The sequence below is a fragment of the Dendrobates tinctorius genome, unplaced genomic scaffold, assembly GCF_039654945.1.
Source record: "Dendrobates tinctorius isolate UK_male_01 unplaced genomic scaffold, ASM3965494v1 ptg000116l, whole genome shotgun sequence".
Classification (NCBI taxonomy): domain Eukaryota; kingdom Metazoa; phylum Chordata; class Amphibia; order Anura; family Dendrobatidae; genus Dendrobates; species Dendrobates tinctorius.
Window position 1 is genome coordinate 44,498,205 of NW_027361784.1, and position 18,384 is coordinate 44,516,588.

At 43.2% G+C, this 18,384-nt stretch overlaps 1 protein-coding gene across 1 annotated transcript in view; it reads right to left on the reverse strand.

Moving 5' to 3' along the window:
- The window catches only part of COL22A1 (collagen type XXII alpha 1 chain), a 608,111-nt gene that overhangs the window by 389,016 nt on the left and 200,711 nt on the right, over nt 1-18,384 (reverse strand). The window contains exons 11-12 of the mRNA XM_073590381.1: nt 17,441-17,503; nt 17,254-17,292 (exon numbers count right to left, since the gene is read on the reverse strand). Of these exons, the coding sequence (XP_073446482.1) occupies nt 17,254-17,292; nt 17,441-17,503 (102 nt within the window). The remainder of the gene's footprint in view (nt 1-17,253; nt 17,293-17,440; nt 17,504-18,384) is intronic.

The following is an 18,384-nucleotide window of genomic DNA, read 5'->3' on the forward strand; positions in this document are numbered from 1 at the left end:
CTTCTTATAAGTGTTTTTTAGTTCAGGATCTTCATCACTTGGCCAGAATTGAGTGCAGTTCCAAACAATCCTTTCCTCGGGAGGACCCGTCCTGTCTTACACAGACATCTCATTAATATGTTTTGCTTCATTTTCCCTGTGGCGGCGCTACATTAAAACTGAACATTTGCTGCCACATTTCACCATAGACTACAGCTGATCACTGATCAGAGGTTCACAATTTGTGTCCCATTAAACCATTCATGTCAATATTTAAATAAACCCAAGCTGAAGATTTTGAACTCGAAGTATTTTTAGGTGATAAAATTTTCTTCTGAAATGGAATATATACAATTTTCTTTGTCAACTCGTCATATACTTCATTGTGTGGCGGTGTCCTGATTTCCCCCGGGCCCTATTTGTAAATTAAGTTTTGAAACATGACTCATGTTGTTTAGAATCTGAGCCAACGTTATTTAGCGGTTATTTCTGCCGCTGCTGTCTACACATCAATCATCATTTTTCTCCTAGAACAGAAATGACTTTATAACTTTAGACATCATGTAATGCGCCGCATAAACACCGTAAATGGACCCGAACATCGGAAATGGGGGAAGGGATGGATCCAAAATTTCAGCTATAAGACTAAAAGCAGTTGCAACCGCTGATATCGACAGTTCAGCCGACATGATAATGCGTATTGAGGCCAAGTGATTGTTGGGGAATTGTGGAATGTGAAAATCTGATTTCAGACTGGAAATCGCTTTGTTCTCCCTGAGATAAACTGCCAGCAGGGATGTTTGTAAGCCGCTTTCTCATAAAGATCCCCAGCACTCATCCGGTTAATTGGAGAGAAAGCCAACATGACTGCCGGACAAACGATTGGTTAAAGCATCATTCTGCCAACAGTAGTGGTGATTGAGCACTAAACTGTTGGAATGCTCAGTACTCGAATCGAGAAGGTCAGACGCTCGGACGGGCTCAACTCAAGTACCTAGAACAATGGAAGTCAATGAGAAACGCAAGCATTTTTCCTGACAGGAGGGAATGGAGGTCAGGAAAAACTTGCTGAAATGGATGGACACAGCACTCAAATGGAATGGGAACCGCATGGGGAAGACGCCTAGACGCATCTGTGACTCCCATTTCGCTGCTGCAACTAAATACTATAAATAAATAATTTAAATCAATTACAAGGGGTATCTTAATTTTTCATAACCAGCCAAGGAAAAGCAGACAGCTAAGGGCTTATATTATTAGGCTGGTGCAATGATAATGTAAGATATGACTTCTCCGGAACATTCCAGAATCATCCATTCTCTACACTACAGATAAGAGTTTTGCCTGTCAGCTCCTGCGACCCCCCCTTTCCTCATCCCTCAGCTCACACACACCAGTGTCACACTGTGCAGCCCTGTGTAATCTGAGATCTCAGTGAGGATTCTTCCTCCTTCCTCCACAGCTCACACACACACATTGCAGCTCTGTGCCTGCAGCTGGTAACCCTACACCAGGTCTTTCCTGTGGCAACCTTCCCCCTCCCCAGCTAAGGAATGTGAATTAGCTAGTGGAAAGAATGTCCTTTGTCCTCACTATGCGGCGAATACAAGTATGGGAAATATTAAAGAGGCCGGATCTCGAAAACCAAATGCATCAGAGGTATTCAAATTACATATCTGCGTAGGGCGCCAAACCAGCATTCTGACCCAATATTTCCACGGTCCCAGCGCTGACCGAACCAGAGAAACAGAGTTCTCCTAAACAGAGTGGAATAAGCAGCTAGTGTTTGTTGTCATTACAAAGTTAATTTCAATACAAGATGAATGATGGTTCCGCTGATACTCTGCTAGGTTCTCGAGTTCACATATGATGGTTATAAGTTTTCTGGACCAACATCTGTACTTAGAGCAGGGGGAGGGACATCACCAGGCAGCCCCTTTCGTGATGTCACAAACCCAAAGGGATAAGGTATCCCCTCCCAAAAATTAGTGAGTCTAGCTGGGGATTCTGTGCTGCTAGAATCCCAAATGCAGGGAGACGTCTGGCCCCGCCTTCCCACATGGTTAGCCTAAGACCATCTAAGCAAATGTAAGTGTTAATCTCTATTTTTTTAAACACGTTTATTTTATATTTGTATTGTACATATCTAATATCTCAACTTTGTAAAATCTTTTATCTGTGTAATCACTGCCCACCTTTTGGGAATAAATTATAACTTTATTAGTCTGTCTTCATGCTCTAGAAATGAATTTATATGCCTTAAAGATAATTACGCTACTGAATTGGGTTGACTTCAAACCCCTCTATTAAGTTTATAAATTATTCAGAGAAATCTGGAGCTGGTGGCGGCGAAGTGTGGGCTGGGTCCCAGGTACTGCTGACTGTGACGGAAAGGGATTTTATAAGCTAATTCGGGTGGCTGCGGCCAGAGCATTGATAATTCCCTCACTGCAGCGAGCCGGATGGCCAGTCCTCATTGAAGCAGCCGGCGGCGACCAATTATCCCAGGTGTAGTTCCCTGACCGACCTAAGGGTAAGGGGGGTGCTGGAGAGCTGCGAGTCCCAAAGTGGAACTGAAAAGTGGGATATACATAAATCCCCGCAGTTCGTGAAATATTGTTAGCAGTGGTGGGGCATCCAAAATAACCCCCCCTGCGATAAATTGTTAGGGCAAGACTAGCTTGCTGTTTTTATCACATTGTGGCTACGGTGAGATAACTAAGGTAAGCCCCCTGTGCATGTGATAGCCATGTGTCGGCAGTGCGTCACGTCCCTCCATCCGTGACATACCGGTGTCAGCGGCGGGATCGTGACAGCTGGGAAAGTTCATCGTTATTTGGCACTTACCAGCCTAAAAATACCAGCTCATAGGCACCCCAGAATTGGCCCATCAGATTAGATGAGACTATTCTGGCGCTTTGCCTCGGCTCGTCCCAATTTCCCTGGTGCTTCGGCAATCAGGGTAATATATATTGGAGTTGATGTTAGTTGTGTTATGTCAGCTGGCATCAAGTCCAGGGGTTAGTAATGGAGAGGTGTCTATCTGACACTCCATTGCAAACTCAGTAACCCCCCTCCAAAAAAAACACGAAAAAAATACTTCATTTGAATAAAGTCTCCTCCGCACTATCTCTTGGTGAAATATTTATTATCAAAAATGTTCCCACAAAGTTCCATCGTTGTCCACGTTCCCTGAATGCAGCTCTGGTGCAGTGAAGTATAGCTATTCCCATGCGACGGGTAATAATGACAACTATCAGAGCCGCCAGCTCAATGCTGCACTCTGCGAAACCCAGGGGCTCTGATAAGAGTTGTCTTCAGCACCCGGCGCCTATAAAGTGCTGTACTTTTCTGCACCGAAGCTGCACTCGGGCAACGTGGACTACATTTGAGGAGCTTTGTTGAAACATTAATAATAAGCTGGTGAACTAGGGATAGTGTGGACGAGTTCTTATTCAATTTTTTTTTCTGTGTTTTTTTTATTACTGGGTTAGTAATTGGGGCGTTTGATGGATACCTCTTCATTACTAACCCCTGAGTTTGATGCCAGCAGACATTACACAGCCGACATCATCCCCAAAAATATTAATCCATTTTCAACCACACCAGGGTAATCGTGAAGAGCCATGCAAAGTGCAAGAATTGGAGAATCTAATGAATGAGCCAATTTTGGGGCAGCTGAGGACTGGTATATTTAGGTTGGGAAGGGGCCAATATCCATGGATCTTCCCAGCTTTATAATATCAGCCCACAGCTGTCTCCTGTATCTTGGCTCATTATCAAAAATAGTTTCCGATTTTTTTAATTAACTTGTTACTGACATTCCGAGTCTCGAGATGCCCTCTATGTGACTCGGCAAGAGCGGTGAAGTCAGTAATGTGATGTCATCACAGCTGGTCAGTCGCCATGTATTGCTGTCCAATCTATGGCTCCATAGGTTGTACTCCAGAATTGGTGGATACTGTGGGAATGCCATGGATTACGTTGGAGCTGCGGGATTTATTTTTTTAGAATAAATTGGTAAATGAGGGTCAGTTTCTTGTCTTTATTTCTCTCTTTTTATGTCTTTCATGCATCCATTTGTGGATTACAGCGCATTCTAAGGATTACGGCGGACTCTCATTACTACTGCGGATCTCCATGGATTTTTTTTTTATAAATTGGTGACCAAGGGCTGAAGATGGTGGGTGTTTTTTAAAATAATATATTTTGTGGTGTTTTTTTTCTCTTTATACTTACTGGGTTAGTGATGGGGTGATAAACACGTCTCCATTACTAACACCAGAGCTTAATGCCGGCTGACATTACACAGTTGACATTAACCCTATAAACCATTACCCATATTGCCAACGCACCAGGGCAATCAGGAAGAGCCGAGGCAAAGTGCCAGAATTAGCACATCTAATCTGATGCACCAATTCTGGGGAAGCTGCCAGCTGGTATTCGTAGGTTGAGAGGGACCCAATAACCAGGGAACTTCTCAACGTGATAACATAAGCTTGCAGCTGTCTGCTTTACCTTGGCTGGTTATCAAAAAATATGGGGCACCCCATATCATTCTGTTTTACTATTTGTTAGGTTCAATATAAGCTCTTCCACTTAGATCAAATCTCCCTGAACTGCTTCCAGAGGAGAGTGTGCTGAGCATGGGGGTCACCTGGTGTCATATAAGACTCAATGACACGACGCTGCCTGCCAATCACATTAATGCCAGTAGCCAACATGGCAGGCAATCACCTCATGCTTATTGGCTGTTTAACAGTGGCAAAATATGCAGGTCGGTGACTCAAGGATTGTGATCAAGCACCCGTGATACTCCATCGAGAAACGAGCGTACCCAATCGCCCCGATGCTCAATCGGGTATTGAGAAGTTTGAAATTTCTCACATGGTGTCATCATTTTGGCTTTGGATTCAATGGATCTCCAATGTAGGAGTTATACCTTAACTTGTCTAGTTGCCTGGTTTGCTGTGTCTGAACATTTACATTTTTAGGTCAACACTGAGGGAGACTTGTCCATCAGATAAATAACAACTTTCCAATGGTGACAATGCCTTCCGTTTGTTACAGTAGGAGCCTGTCATGCTGGACCATACTATTGCAAGGTGAGTCTAAGGCCACAGGCTCAAAAAAGCTAACTCTGACAGAATTGGCACAAGCCACCACAATCGTAGATTCCAGAGAAACTTAGGTCCCAGCTACACAAATCTAAGTGGCTGGACAGAGTCTACACCATTCAGAGCTTCTGGTTCAAATGTCTTTTCTATTACCAGCACTGCCTGCAGAATGAATACAGTGCTGCCTGGTGAACAAAGCAGATGTTGCAGGAGCGGTTCCTAGTGGAGATGTGACATCTATTTAACCCAATGCTTGGTCTTCTCTCTTTGCCGATCGCAATCATCTTGAGTTATGCTGTTCTGCTGTGTACATGAGCGCCTAGCCTCCTAAAGAGCCAGTAGCACCAATTAACACTGCCATCACTATCATCAATGCCCTAATGCTCTGAGTTTTATATTAAAGGGGATATCCAGGACTTTAAAAATTACATGTAGTTGCTAACAGAGGCAACTTCCTGTCTGCTGAACCCGAAGCCGGTCATTAATCGCTCTTGCCAGAGATTCAGCAACTTGCTGTCAATAGAGTTTCTCTTCCTGTTGATAGGGCGGGACTACTGGTGTCATGCTGATTGACAGCTGGCTCTCCACTGCCTAATTGGGGGAAGCTGGCTGTCAATCAGCATGACACCAGTAGTCCCGCCCTATCAATAGGAAGAGAAACTGCTGCTCTGTTGACAGGGAGCAGCTGAATCTCTGGCAGGATCGGTCAATGACCGGCGCTGGGTTCATCTGATAGGTAGTTGTCTATCTGTCATAAATGATCAACTTTGTATATTTGTCTAGTGCCTGTCCTGATCCATGCCTCCCAAGCCTTTGCAACTGACCTTCTCCTGCCTTGACTTTTTCTCCATCAAACTATGATTACATATTTCCTGCCACTTTGGTACCGGATCCTTGTGTCTACTGACTATCTACGCGACAACTGTTACTGATAAAGACTGCATTGGGCATTTCAAATTGAGGATTCCATGAGAGAAATTTAACATACCCTGGCAGAAGCATGAGGAACATATCGATCAATGGGATTGTTCCTTCTGAATCAAATTTGTTAGTGATCCAATGAATGGAAACCAATAGTGAGCCATTTTGCAGTGCTCTTTTTTCAGGTCTCTTTAATTCAATGGAGAGAAAATGTATCTTTCCATTTCTTTAATTTAATTATTATGCTATTTTTGATTTTAGACATAACGGGGAGAACGGTTTACCAAAAAAAGTTTTGAGAACAGTTTGTTATAATTTTACCTTATAAATAAAATTCAAAGGTGTTGGAAAAAAAAAAAACAACTTGTAAAATGTATCATGAAAATAACATTCTAAATCGTTGTTAATTGGTCACAGGTGCAAGTAGAATCTCGGTAAAAATATCCTTCTAATTAATCTGACAGGTGTAAATTTTACATTTGTTCTGTGAGACTAATCAGGTCTATAAAAAGGAGAAGAATCCAGAAGCAAAAATTGAAATCTCAAGGGCAACAAATAATATGTAATCCGTAATATGCACACATCTTTCATAACCTTTTTATTAGATTTTTTTTTGCATTCTTTTATGACTATTACAATTGTGTTTGTATATATTTTTTTAAAGCATTACTTTATTTTTTGTTGTTTTTTAAATTTTTACAAAAGTTTACTTTTGGAAAAATAAAAAAAAAAAGGAAAACATGAACTTTTTTCCATTAGTGAATTGTTGTGTCACGTGAATTCTTTCTCTAGATAGCACAGGTACCTGAATATTTCAATCACACATTGGATCCCGAAGAATAAATGACTAAAATTGAAAATCTTTACTGATATAAACTGTGTGATTAATTTAGAACAAAATTATAGATGAATGCTGGAAATCAAAATTATCAACTAGAGATGAGCAAGCAGTAAAATCTAGGATTTTTCCGGCAGACCCTACAAGAAGGTCTGGGGGGCAGTGAAAATGTTGAAATGGATGGAAAGGTGCTGAATGAAAGGAAAACTGCATTGGGAAGACCCCTGGAAGCATCTCTGAACAGTGGTGTGACACCTTTACTACACATTAAGGACTGAAAATAAAACATTCAAAATTAATAAGAAATTGGAGTTTACAGGGAAAAAAAAATGTTAAGAAACATTTTTTTCTGTATAATGATTTGTATATAAGGAAACATTTTAAATTGATTTAAAAATATATATAATTTAAGTAAACCAAAATGATTTTTTTATTAAAAAAATGGAAATTTCACAGTAATTTATGGAGGAAGCAAGAAGTGATCAGATACACCCTGTATTAAACATAAAGGAGTGTATCATACATATTCTGTTCAAATCATGTATTGGTACTCCTAGACTCAGAAAGACTATACATTAAGTGCAAACGCTGCCAAAAATTACAAGCAGGGTCAACCATACACTCTTGAAAGCACCATCTGTAGTACCTCATTCAAATAATTTGAACAAAGTGTAGTTGTGTTATTCCTACATTCATTTTTGCTGATAGTTACAAGCAGGGTCATCCATACACCCTTTAAGGGCTCAGTTTGAACAAAGTGTAGTTGTGTTACTCCTACACTCATAAAAACTCTGCACACAGTGCAAAGCTTGCCGATAATTACAAGCAGGGTCAACCATGCACTCTTGAAGGCATCAACAGGAGTGTCTCATAAAACAAAATAGGAAAGTGTAGTTGTGGCACTTTTACACTCATAAAGGCTTTGCTCAAAGTGCAAAGCAAGGAAAAAAATGATATGCAGGGTCATCCAGTCATCCATAGACCCTAGAAAGCAACAGCTGGCTGTCGTCATTCAAATATTGAAGATTAAAAACACTTTATGTGCTGCTGTTATCTGGTGGTATGGTAAAGTTGGGTCTAATCTTTGTTTATTGTTGTCAGAGTGAGCCTGTCAGCACTTTCTCTTGCCAGGCGAAAGCCCATTGAGACAAGATACTAGTGGCAAGGTAACACAACACCTCCAAAGCATAGAGGGACAGCCCATGCCAGGTGTCCAGCTTTGAGACCTAATAGCTGAAGGTCATAGAGGAATTAGGGAGTATGCTGGTTTTGTCAGCCAGGTATTGTTTGAGCAACTTTAAAAACTTTTACCTCTTTGTCAAAAATACCCGGTCATCAGGGCATGAATGCTGGGATTGACAGTGTCCCCCTGTATCTGCTTTACCTGGTGTGTGTCTCCCTCACTTCTCCTTCTTGGTTGGGCAAGAAAGCTTGCCCCCTGCGACTAGCGTTGTCTTATTGGAATTTTTTCAACATATTTTCCACAAAGACCTTATAGAATAGCACCATTTTAGAAGACTTCACCGCCTCAAGATGAAGAGATGCAAAGTTCTCCTTAGAGCGTCCTTATAGCAGTTTCAACAACTAGTACTCTTTTTGGCCAAGATAAATGTAACACGAAGACCATGAGAAAGGCAGCGATACATAAAGTCTGCCATATATGCCAAGTTCCCTAGAGCCAACACCTCTCTGTCTGCACCGTTATGACTACTACTCTCCATCTCCTCCTCCATCTCTTCCTCATTCCCTTCCTCAGCACATCCACCTAGAACAGACAGATGAAGCTTGTGTGTGTTCCAGCCTATTTTGAGCTATTAGCCAGCTGCTGCTCCTCTTCCTCAGCCTATACCTCCTCATTGTTACCAAATCTACGCTGAGCAGATGAGATGAGGTTGGACTGAGTAATATCTCCCTGTCTCATGTCTTCCTCCATCTCCACCTGATCCACATGCAAATCTTCATGTTTAATTGTCAGCAGCGACTTTAAGTAAGCACAGAAGCGGTATCGTTGTGCTGATGATGGCGTCATCATTGCTCCCTATCTTTAGGGAGTCCTCAAAGTTTTGGAGAACCACCCAAATGTCAGACATCCTTGCCCACTCTTCAGTTTTTATGTGTGGAGGCTGACCAGAACTTCGACGAGCGTTTTAGAGCTGGAATTCCACAACTGGCCTCTGTTGCTCACAAAGCCTTGCCAGCATGTGTAGTGTGGAGTTCAAGCATGGGGGCATGTCACACACCAGTCGGTGAGCTGGCACTTGCAAGCGCTGCTGCAGCATTGCCAGATGGCAGCAGCTGTATCTGAATTGCAGAATTGGGTGTTACACTGCGTACTTTGACCAGAAGCTTTGGCAAATCTGGATGGGTTTTCAGAAACCTCTGAACTACCAAGCTGAGCACGTGTGCCAAGCATGGTACGCGTGTGAGCTTGCCAAGCTTCACAGCCGCCACCAGGTTACGATCATTATCACGACCATGTCTAGTTGTAGGTTCAGTGGCAAGAGCCACAGATTTGTTTTGTCTACTGTTATATATTTTTTATAGCAGAGTATTTTTGCACATTTGTCATACTGTGTTTTTTCTTTGTGGTGCAGTCTTTAGGTGGTGTGAACAGTTTCCAACTGACCTGTTCATTCTTGTGCGTGTCTCATGTGTTTTTAATAGATTGACAGAGGTGTTGCAAGTTCTCTTTCTGGGCTCCCTCTGGTGGTTACTGGAGGTAGTGGAGCTGGTCAGATGGTCAGAGGCTTGCCACCTGATAATGATGATGATGATGATTGGAGATCTGTGATTTCTGACTGGTGCATTTAAGACAGATGACCTCCTTCAATCCCTGCTGGTGATTTCCTTCCTGTGCCTTCTGAGGTCTGATGTCTGATGTCTTTCGCTCTGTTCCTGCATGGTTCAGCTAAGTGGTTCATTTGTTAATCTTTTTGCATTTGATCTGGTTTTGTCTATATCTGCTTTGTGCGGGTCAGCTTGCTCCTGCTGGGGCTGTGCTGGATCACCGTCCATATGTTACTGCTTGTGTCAGTTCGTTCTGTCCCCTGTTATATTGGACTCTTTTTGCTTTGCTTTCAGTATATACCAGAGTGCTCATATAGTGGGGGCGAAGTCGTGTGACTTCAGTATTTTTGTGCATCAGACGTGTTGGATTTTTCAGGGTTTTTGCATGATTGCAGACAGTGTCTTTCCTTTCTTGTCCTGTCTAGTCAGTTTGGGCCCCATCATTTGCTCAGTCTATTTTCCTGCCTGCGTTTGTGTTTTCATCTTGTCTCACCGACAATATATGCTTGGGGGATGTCTATTACTTTGGGGTCTGCTCCGGGGCAGTTTAGATTTCACCTTTCTTCCTTTAGGCTTAGTTAGTTCTCCGGCCATGCCGAGGCGTCTAGGGCTTCGTAGGTACGCTCCACGGCTATTGCTAGTTGTGTGGATAGGATCAGGAGTCTGCAATCTGCCTAGTTACCAACCTCTCTGGTTTTCTGGTGGCTTAGCCTGGTCCTGTTATCCTCCTCGGTGACCCATTCATAACAGTAACTGTTAGGTGGATTCATAACTGGCTTATTAATCGGACACAAAGAGTGGTCATAAGTGGCTGCACATCCAGTTGGAAGAATGTCTCAAGTGGGGTACCACAGGGCTCAGTCCTGGGCCCTGTAATGTTCAACATCTTTATCAATGATTTAGATGAAGGAATTGAGGGTAAACAGATTAAATTTGCTGATGACACAAAGCTAGGAGGGATAGCTAATACTAAAGAAGAGAGAGAGAGGATTCAAAAAGATACAAATAAACTGGAGCAGTGGGCAGCAACTAACAGAATGGTTTTTAACAGGGAAAAATGCAAAGTACTACATCTGGGCAATAAAAATGAAAAAAGCATTTACAGAATGGGAGGAATAGGGCTAAGCAACAGCACATGTGAAAAAGACTTGGGTATACTAATAGATCACAGACTGAATATGAGTCAACAGTGTGATGCAGCAGCAAAAAAGGCAAATGCAATTCTAGGATGTATTAACAGAAGCATACAGTCTAGATCACGTGAAGTCATTATTGCCCTCTACTCTTCCTTGGTCAAACCTCATCTGGAATACTGTGTCCAGATTTTGGCGCCACATTTTAAAAAAGACATCAACAAGTTCATGAGCAACAAGACATGAGCAAGTTCAGAAAAGAGCGACCAGAGTGGTGACTGGTCTGCAAACACTGTCTTATGAGGAAAGGTTGCAGGATTTGGGAATGTTTAGCTTGCAGAAGAGAAGACTGAGAGGAGACTTAATAGCTGACTATAAATATCTCAAGGGCTGTCACATTGTAGAAGGATCATCTTTATTCTCATTTGCACAAGGAAAGACTAGAAGCAATGGGATGAAACTGAATGGGAGGAGACACAGATTAGATATTAGAAAAAACTTTTTGACAGAGTGATCAATGAGTGGAACAGGCTTCCACGAGAGGTGGTGAGTTCTCCTTCAATAGAAGTCTTCAAACAGAGGCTGGACAGACATTTGCCTGGGCTGATTTTGCAAATCCTGCTTTGAGCAGGGGGTTGGACCAGATTGCCCAGGAGGTCCCTTCCAACTCTACGATTCTATGATTCTATGTGGATGATGTTTGACGTGCTCTGAGATAGCACATCAGAGATGGAGGATGAGGAGCAGCAGGATTGAGTGCAGGAAGAGGTGGAGGAGGTGGAGGAAACCCTGAGAGAAGTAGGGCCAACAATTCTTGGAGTCTTTAGCACATGTGCTGTGCCAGGGTGGGACTGGGTCCGGGGCTCCAAAATGATCACTCAGTGTGGCGCCGGAAAAATGTAGTGTCCCCGGCCACAAGAGCTTGTCCACGTGTTGCTCGTTAAGTGAACAATCCCAGTAACCTCATTACTAAGGGCACGGGTCATGTTCTTGGAGAGGTGCTGATACAAGGTGGGAATGCCAAAGCAGGAGAAAAAGTGTCAGTTGGAAACTGAGTACCGAGAGACGGCTGCCGCCATTTGTCAGCAGAAATCCTTCATGTCAACAAGCCTTATTGGCAACATTTCCACGGAAAGCAACCTGGAAAATTGCCCATATAGCATTTGGGCCTGTGGATGGGTAGATGAAAACTCTCTTTTCTTTCAAGGCCTGGGGTAGGGACAGGTGAACGCTGTGCTGGGACAAGGATTTGGAAGAGTCTGATGATGGTAAGTCAGAATGTGCAAGGCTAGGTGCAGGGTGGGATGCATCTCAGGCTCAGCCAATATCATGGGCAGGGGATAGGGAGGCACCTAGCACAGGGGATGAGGCAGTGGTGTCAATTGTTGGCACCAATCGTGGACCCAGTCTGGTGCTTAGAAGTCATTTGACTTATTATGCTGGCGGTGGTTAGGATCTTAGTTTTGAGGCTCATGCTGATCTCGGCATGGCAAAGGTTGCAAATTGTCATTTTTTTTTCCGTCTCATTACTCTTTTTAAAAAAGTTCCAGACTGGGGAACACTTAACTCTTTGGTGGACAAATTCACGAGTGTTGGCGCTTTGCTTCTACCTTTGATCACCCCACTACCTCTTCTTGCCTGTTTCAGTGCTGCTGATCCCTCCCCTCAGCACTGCTGGCCTCACTATGCATGCCAGCTCCTCAGGTTGGGTCGGTGACTTCATAATCCACCACCTCATCTTCCACCGCCACACCCTGGTCCTCCTGACTTTGTGACTTAACAACAACCTGACTTATCGGCAACTGTGCATCATCATCATTTTCCTTGTTAGACAAAATTTGCTGTTCTCCACCGGAAACTTCTTGTGATTGTGGCTACTCTAAGTTTTGTGCATCATTAAACAGCATGTCCTCCAGTCCCTCTTGGAGCATGAAGGTTGAGAGGCCGCAATCAAGAAATTATGTTGTAAAGAGCTCCTCGAAATGATTTTGTGTGGGATCACTAGTTTCCTGGGGGGACTCAACATGGTGGGAGGAAGAAGGATCAGGGTCATGATTAAGAGATCCAGTCTGTTGGCTGGTGACACTGGGTGGTGCGGCAAAACCTACTGGAAGCATTATCTGCTCTCCAATCGACCACCTCTTCGCACTGCTCTGCCTTCAGAAGAGATCCAGTCTGTTGGCTGGTGACACTGGATGGTGTGAAAGACTGGGTGGAGTGGCAAAGCCTACTGGAAGCATTATCTGCTATCCAATCGACCACCTGTTCACACTGTTCTGCCTTCAGAAGTGGTATACTGTACCTAACTGCAAAGTGGGAGAGGAACCTATGTGTCGTGGATGAGTGTATTTCCTGTGCTTCAGCATCAGGCGTAGTCGCATCTGCCCCACGTTCTCAGTGTCTGCTTTCACCATTATCAGCACTTCCACTTCCCTGTCCCTTATCGCATGGCTTACGCATTTTCTAATTGCTAGGCCTCTTTAAACTAAGTTTATTTTTAATTTAAAAAAATTGGTCACCTGCAGCAGTCAAAGCGTTTCTTTGGAGTTTAATACCACTGTAATGTAATACAAATCACGTAAAAGTGTATGGATGATGTAGGTATTGTTCACATGATCAGGTTTGAATACATTAGATAGGACTGCTCCGAGAAGGGTATACCGTGACGTGGTGGAGTGGCTTCGTATACATTTTTTGCAAAAAACATATCAACTAAATACCCTGTTTTTGTTATCATCTTTTACCAGCACTTGCTGCATATTGTTACATATATTTTACAACAGAGTATTCATGCACGTTTGTCATGCTGTGTGTTTTTTCTGTCTCACTCATAAAGACTTTGCAGAAAGTGCAAAGCCAGGCAAAAATTATAAGGAGGGTTATCCACTGACCTCTGAAAGACAAAAACTGGAGGACCTCATTCAAATATTTATCTATAGCTACATACAGTGTAATGGACCCATATAATGCTTCATATAGTATATAAAGGCCCCATATAATGTTCCATACAGAATACTGGCCCCATATAGTGCTCCATACATTAAAAAAAATCAAATACTCTCCTCGATTCCCATATCTCCGCCCTCAGTGTCTTTTGGCACTCTGCACTGCTCGGCAGATGGCGCGCTGTAGTGACATCATCGTGCCCTTTGCCCTGAGATGTCACATCACAGAGAGTAAGAAGATGCTGAAGATCTGAAGATACTGGAGCTGAGGGGAACGTGAATAGGTGAGTAAGGAGGGCCGGTGCCAACGTTGGCACCAGGCTTCTCCGACTCTTAGGCCCCATAGCGTGCCAGCGTCCCCGACAGTGAGTGTGCCCACCCCCCCATTCCTCCACATTTGTCTGGGGCACTGGCACTTGCCCAGGAGCACCAGGTGGTGATGCTGGCCTTTTTGGGAGTGTTATATAACACTGAAATGTACTACAGAGCAAGTAATAATCTATGGATGAGTAATTGAGTCCAAAAAATGTTTCAACGCTTTTTGGTAGTGCTATATAACACTGAACTGTACTGCAAGACATACAATAGTTTATGGGTGAGCAATTGAATTCATAAAAATGTTTCAATGCTTTTTTGGAGTGGTACATGCCGCCAAAATGTATGACAGAGCAAGTAATACTATATGGATGAGTAATTGAACAGAAAACTGTTTCAATGCTTTTTGAAGTGTTATATAACATATACAGTAAATGTATCACAAAGCACGGAATACTCCATGGATGACAATATTGTAAATTTTTTCACCCCCTAAAAAAAGGTTGCCAACTGCCACAGCTATATATTTTGGAACAGACTGTAAAGCCCTAATCACTGCCTAGAGACTGTATTCAGCCACTCTCTCTTCTCCTGCAACTTTCTCTCCCTCCCTAGGCTAAATGTAGAATGTATCTTTTACAAAGCACAAAATTAGCCCTTACAAGGGCTGTTAGTATGATGGTTCAGATTCAGTACCAATGTCAGCACTACAGGCCTCTGATTCATTATACTGTGCACACACAGGCCTGGACAAGCACTCTCTCCCTCCAATAACAACTTTCACAGATAGTGCAATGGTGTCAGGGTGCCAAGCCTGGGGGCACCTGTTCTTTTACAACCTCTGATGATGTCAGAGGGCCAGCTAATCACGGTAATGCCACAACAAAGATGGCTGCAGCATTACTCGCAGGTAAACCCTGCACGCTTATTGGCTAAGTAACAGCCACTGGACATGCAGGACAGGGATTAGAGTTTGAAATCGAGCACCGGATAATGCTCGCTGAGAGCATAGCATATCCGAGCACCCACGTACTCGTGATATCTGAGTATCGCAGAGCACGTTCATTCATCCCTGTTATCAACCTATTGAGGGCCGTTTCTCAAATCTTCCCGAAAATCAAACTAAAAAAGACAAATCACAGCGGTCCCAATTTGCGTGAATTTCATCAAAGCCTCTCAGAACATGAATCAGTAGTGTGTATGGCCCCCATTTCAATGTATATACTCCCAACATCAACTGGGCACACTCCTTATGAGATTGCAGATTGTGTCCTGGGGGATCTCCTCGTAGATCTGGATGAGAGCATCAGTGGTTCCTGGACTGTCTTTGATGCTACTGTCTTTGATGTCGAATGTCCAAGAGGTTCTCAATTGAATTTAGGTCTCAGGGAGGTGAGGGCAGGTAAATGTCATCAATGCCTATATCATCCTGAAATGGCCCACATGAGGCCTTGTGTTTTACTGTCCCATGAAGAACACAAGGCCCATTGTAGCTGAGCAATGTCTGACAATCACTGAGGATTTCATTCTACCTAACAGAAGTGATGACACCACTGGCTATCATGTGGAGGTTTGTAAGACCCACATAGTGCCATGTGGCTCTGTCCGCAGTCACCTGGTAGCACTAAGTAGGGCTTTGTGCTAGCTTCTTCATCTAGCAGGTCCAAGGGAAGCCCTGGCTTTCATCCTTTCACATTCGTATATGGATGTGGACTTAAACAGATGCCCTGTATTAAGTCCCTGGAATAGCTGCTGGCCGATGGAGCAGGCTGGGACCTGTAGGTTGGAGTGGCTGGGACCTCTACTGTCATTCCATCTGGCAGTATAGGTGTATGTGCTTCCAGCTGAAGTTATCAGCTACCTGCTCCAGCCAATTGGAGAGCACCACACCCTACTAAGGCTTCCAGCTTGCTGCTGGGAGCTACCAGACATAGCTTAGTGTTCCCCTGGCTATGTGTGTCTTCTGCTCCTATTTTCTTTAGTGTATTTCTGTCTTGACCCCAGTTGTTTCTGACTATTCCTACTGATCCTGATTTTGACCTTCATGTGACCTCTCGGCTCTGACCCTGCCTGGGGACCACTCCTGCCTCTGGATGGCAGACCTTCCATGGTAGATTTCTACTGGGTCCTATTGTATAACGAGATCCCTGTACAGGGTTTAAAGGGTATTGGGATTTCTCTGGAGCATGTCAGACGGAGTGGTTTGTGCCAAGTCTGTCCGAGGCAGCCTTTTGACCCTGTTGCCTCAGGCAGACGATACTCTATAGATGGGAAATACATCAAAGCTTCTAGATAGGACATACATATATGTGCCACCCTAAAGGAACTAGAATAACAATCCTTTGTAAAGGAGTGAAAGATGGCTGACACTCCTGTAATTGATCTCATGCAATGTCCTTATGAGCTTTTATGCCTCGATGTACTGTGATAGTAGGTTTATTGGCATCCCTTTCATCACAAGTTATGGAGAATAGGCATAGTGGAAGAAGATCTGATACAGAGTGGCTGGGAAGTAGGGAGAGGTCCCAAGAGAAATATCAGAGCGAGCATCGGGGGGGAGCAGAGCTGCTCGGTGTCCTGAGACTGCTGAGGGTTGAGAGTATTGCCCTGTAACAGAGGTGGCCTGGAAGGTGCCAGCATAGTGTGGAAGATCTGGTGAAGTCTAGTCTTGCCACATTGGAGCAGCTGAGGAGGTAGCTGCTGTGGTCAAATTGCTGCAAGTAGTAAGAAATATGGATGTCAGATGTGTATCTCTGTGAAACTGCAAATGGGTTTATGGCCAATTAAATTTGCCAAAATCCAATTATTTTTTGTAATTCACGTCATGAAAATCTATTAAAATGGTCGGCCAGCTATCTTTCATTTTGCTGTCTTGTAGCGGCACAGGAGGGGGCTAAAAATAATAAACAGTTTACTCACCTTGCCGCTCACCTGTTTCGCCGCTGCAGCTTCCCGCCTTGTCCTCCACTTGCTTTCTACAGCTTTGGTCACTTTTAGTCTTTGAAAGCTGCCCTGAATACCAGAAGCGACGGGAGCCAAAAGAGGTCCAGGCGGGGAGTTGCGGCAGGACAAGTGAGCGGCGATGTGATTGTGATAATAATAAAGCACATTCCATGCGCATTGAATAGATTAGGCATGAAGAAAATTTAGCTATTTCTTCAGAAAAAAAAATCCCAACATTCCTCATGATTAGATTTTGTTTGGAATAATGTTCTTACCTGATCACCTTTCTCCCCTTTTGCTGCCAGGACTCTGCCCTAGAATATAAAGTGACCGAGATTTTCTTATTATTTAGTGCTTTTGTACAGTAATAGTTAAAGTAATACAATGAGCTCTCCGGTCCTAACGGTTTGGCTCACCGTGTAACATGTAGACATAGAAGTTACAAAAGTGACAAATACTCACAGGTTCCCCTTTCTCTCCTTTTGGACCTGAAGGACCGATTGGCCCGGGAATGCCATTTTCGCCCTTTTAAAATATATGAAAATAAAAATAATATTTTTTTCATGTATTTCTGAAACTTTATTTTTACATTTTTAAGTTGTTTTTTTAAAAATAATTTATTTTTGTATTCAATTAATTAAATATTTATATTTCTTATCTTTATCAATTTGTCTATTTTCTTATTTTCAGTGACATCGTTCTGAAATTAGTGTACAGTTTTTGTGTATGGAAAGTAAAAGCATTATAGCGTTTAGACTAATTCAAGTAAAATGACAATATTCTGGCATAATCTCTATATTTCAAAGTGAATGTATGTATGTACAGTATGTGTGTATCACCAACCAATCACGAAGCATCAGAGTGGGATGCAGATGGAGAGTGGGGTTGCGGACGGATACAGCAGGACGGTGCATGGAGAGCGGGGCTGTGGAGGAAGAGAGCGGGAGAGCAGGGCTGTGGAAGAAGAGAGCGGGGATGTGGAGGGAGAGAGCGGGGCTGTGGAGGGACAGTGGGACACAGATGTAGTACGCGGCTGAGGAGGGATAGAACAGGATGGCGGGTGGAGAGCGGGGCTGTGGAAGGAGAGAGCGTGATGGCGGCTGGAGAACAGGGCTGCGGAAGGAGAGAGCGTGATGGTGGGTGGAGTGCGGGGCTGTTAAGGAAGAGAGCGCTACCCACAGTTAGGTACTATGCCCGGGCAACGCCGGGCTCTTCTGCTAGTATATAGTAATAATGGTATTAATGTAAGATATATATTATATATACATATATATATATACACAACGGTAATATATAAAATATATAAAATATTTATATAAAATATAATTTAAATATATATATATATATATATATATATATATATATACATTAATTATTAGTAGTATCATTAACCCTAAGTATATAAT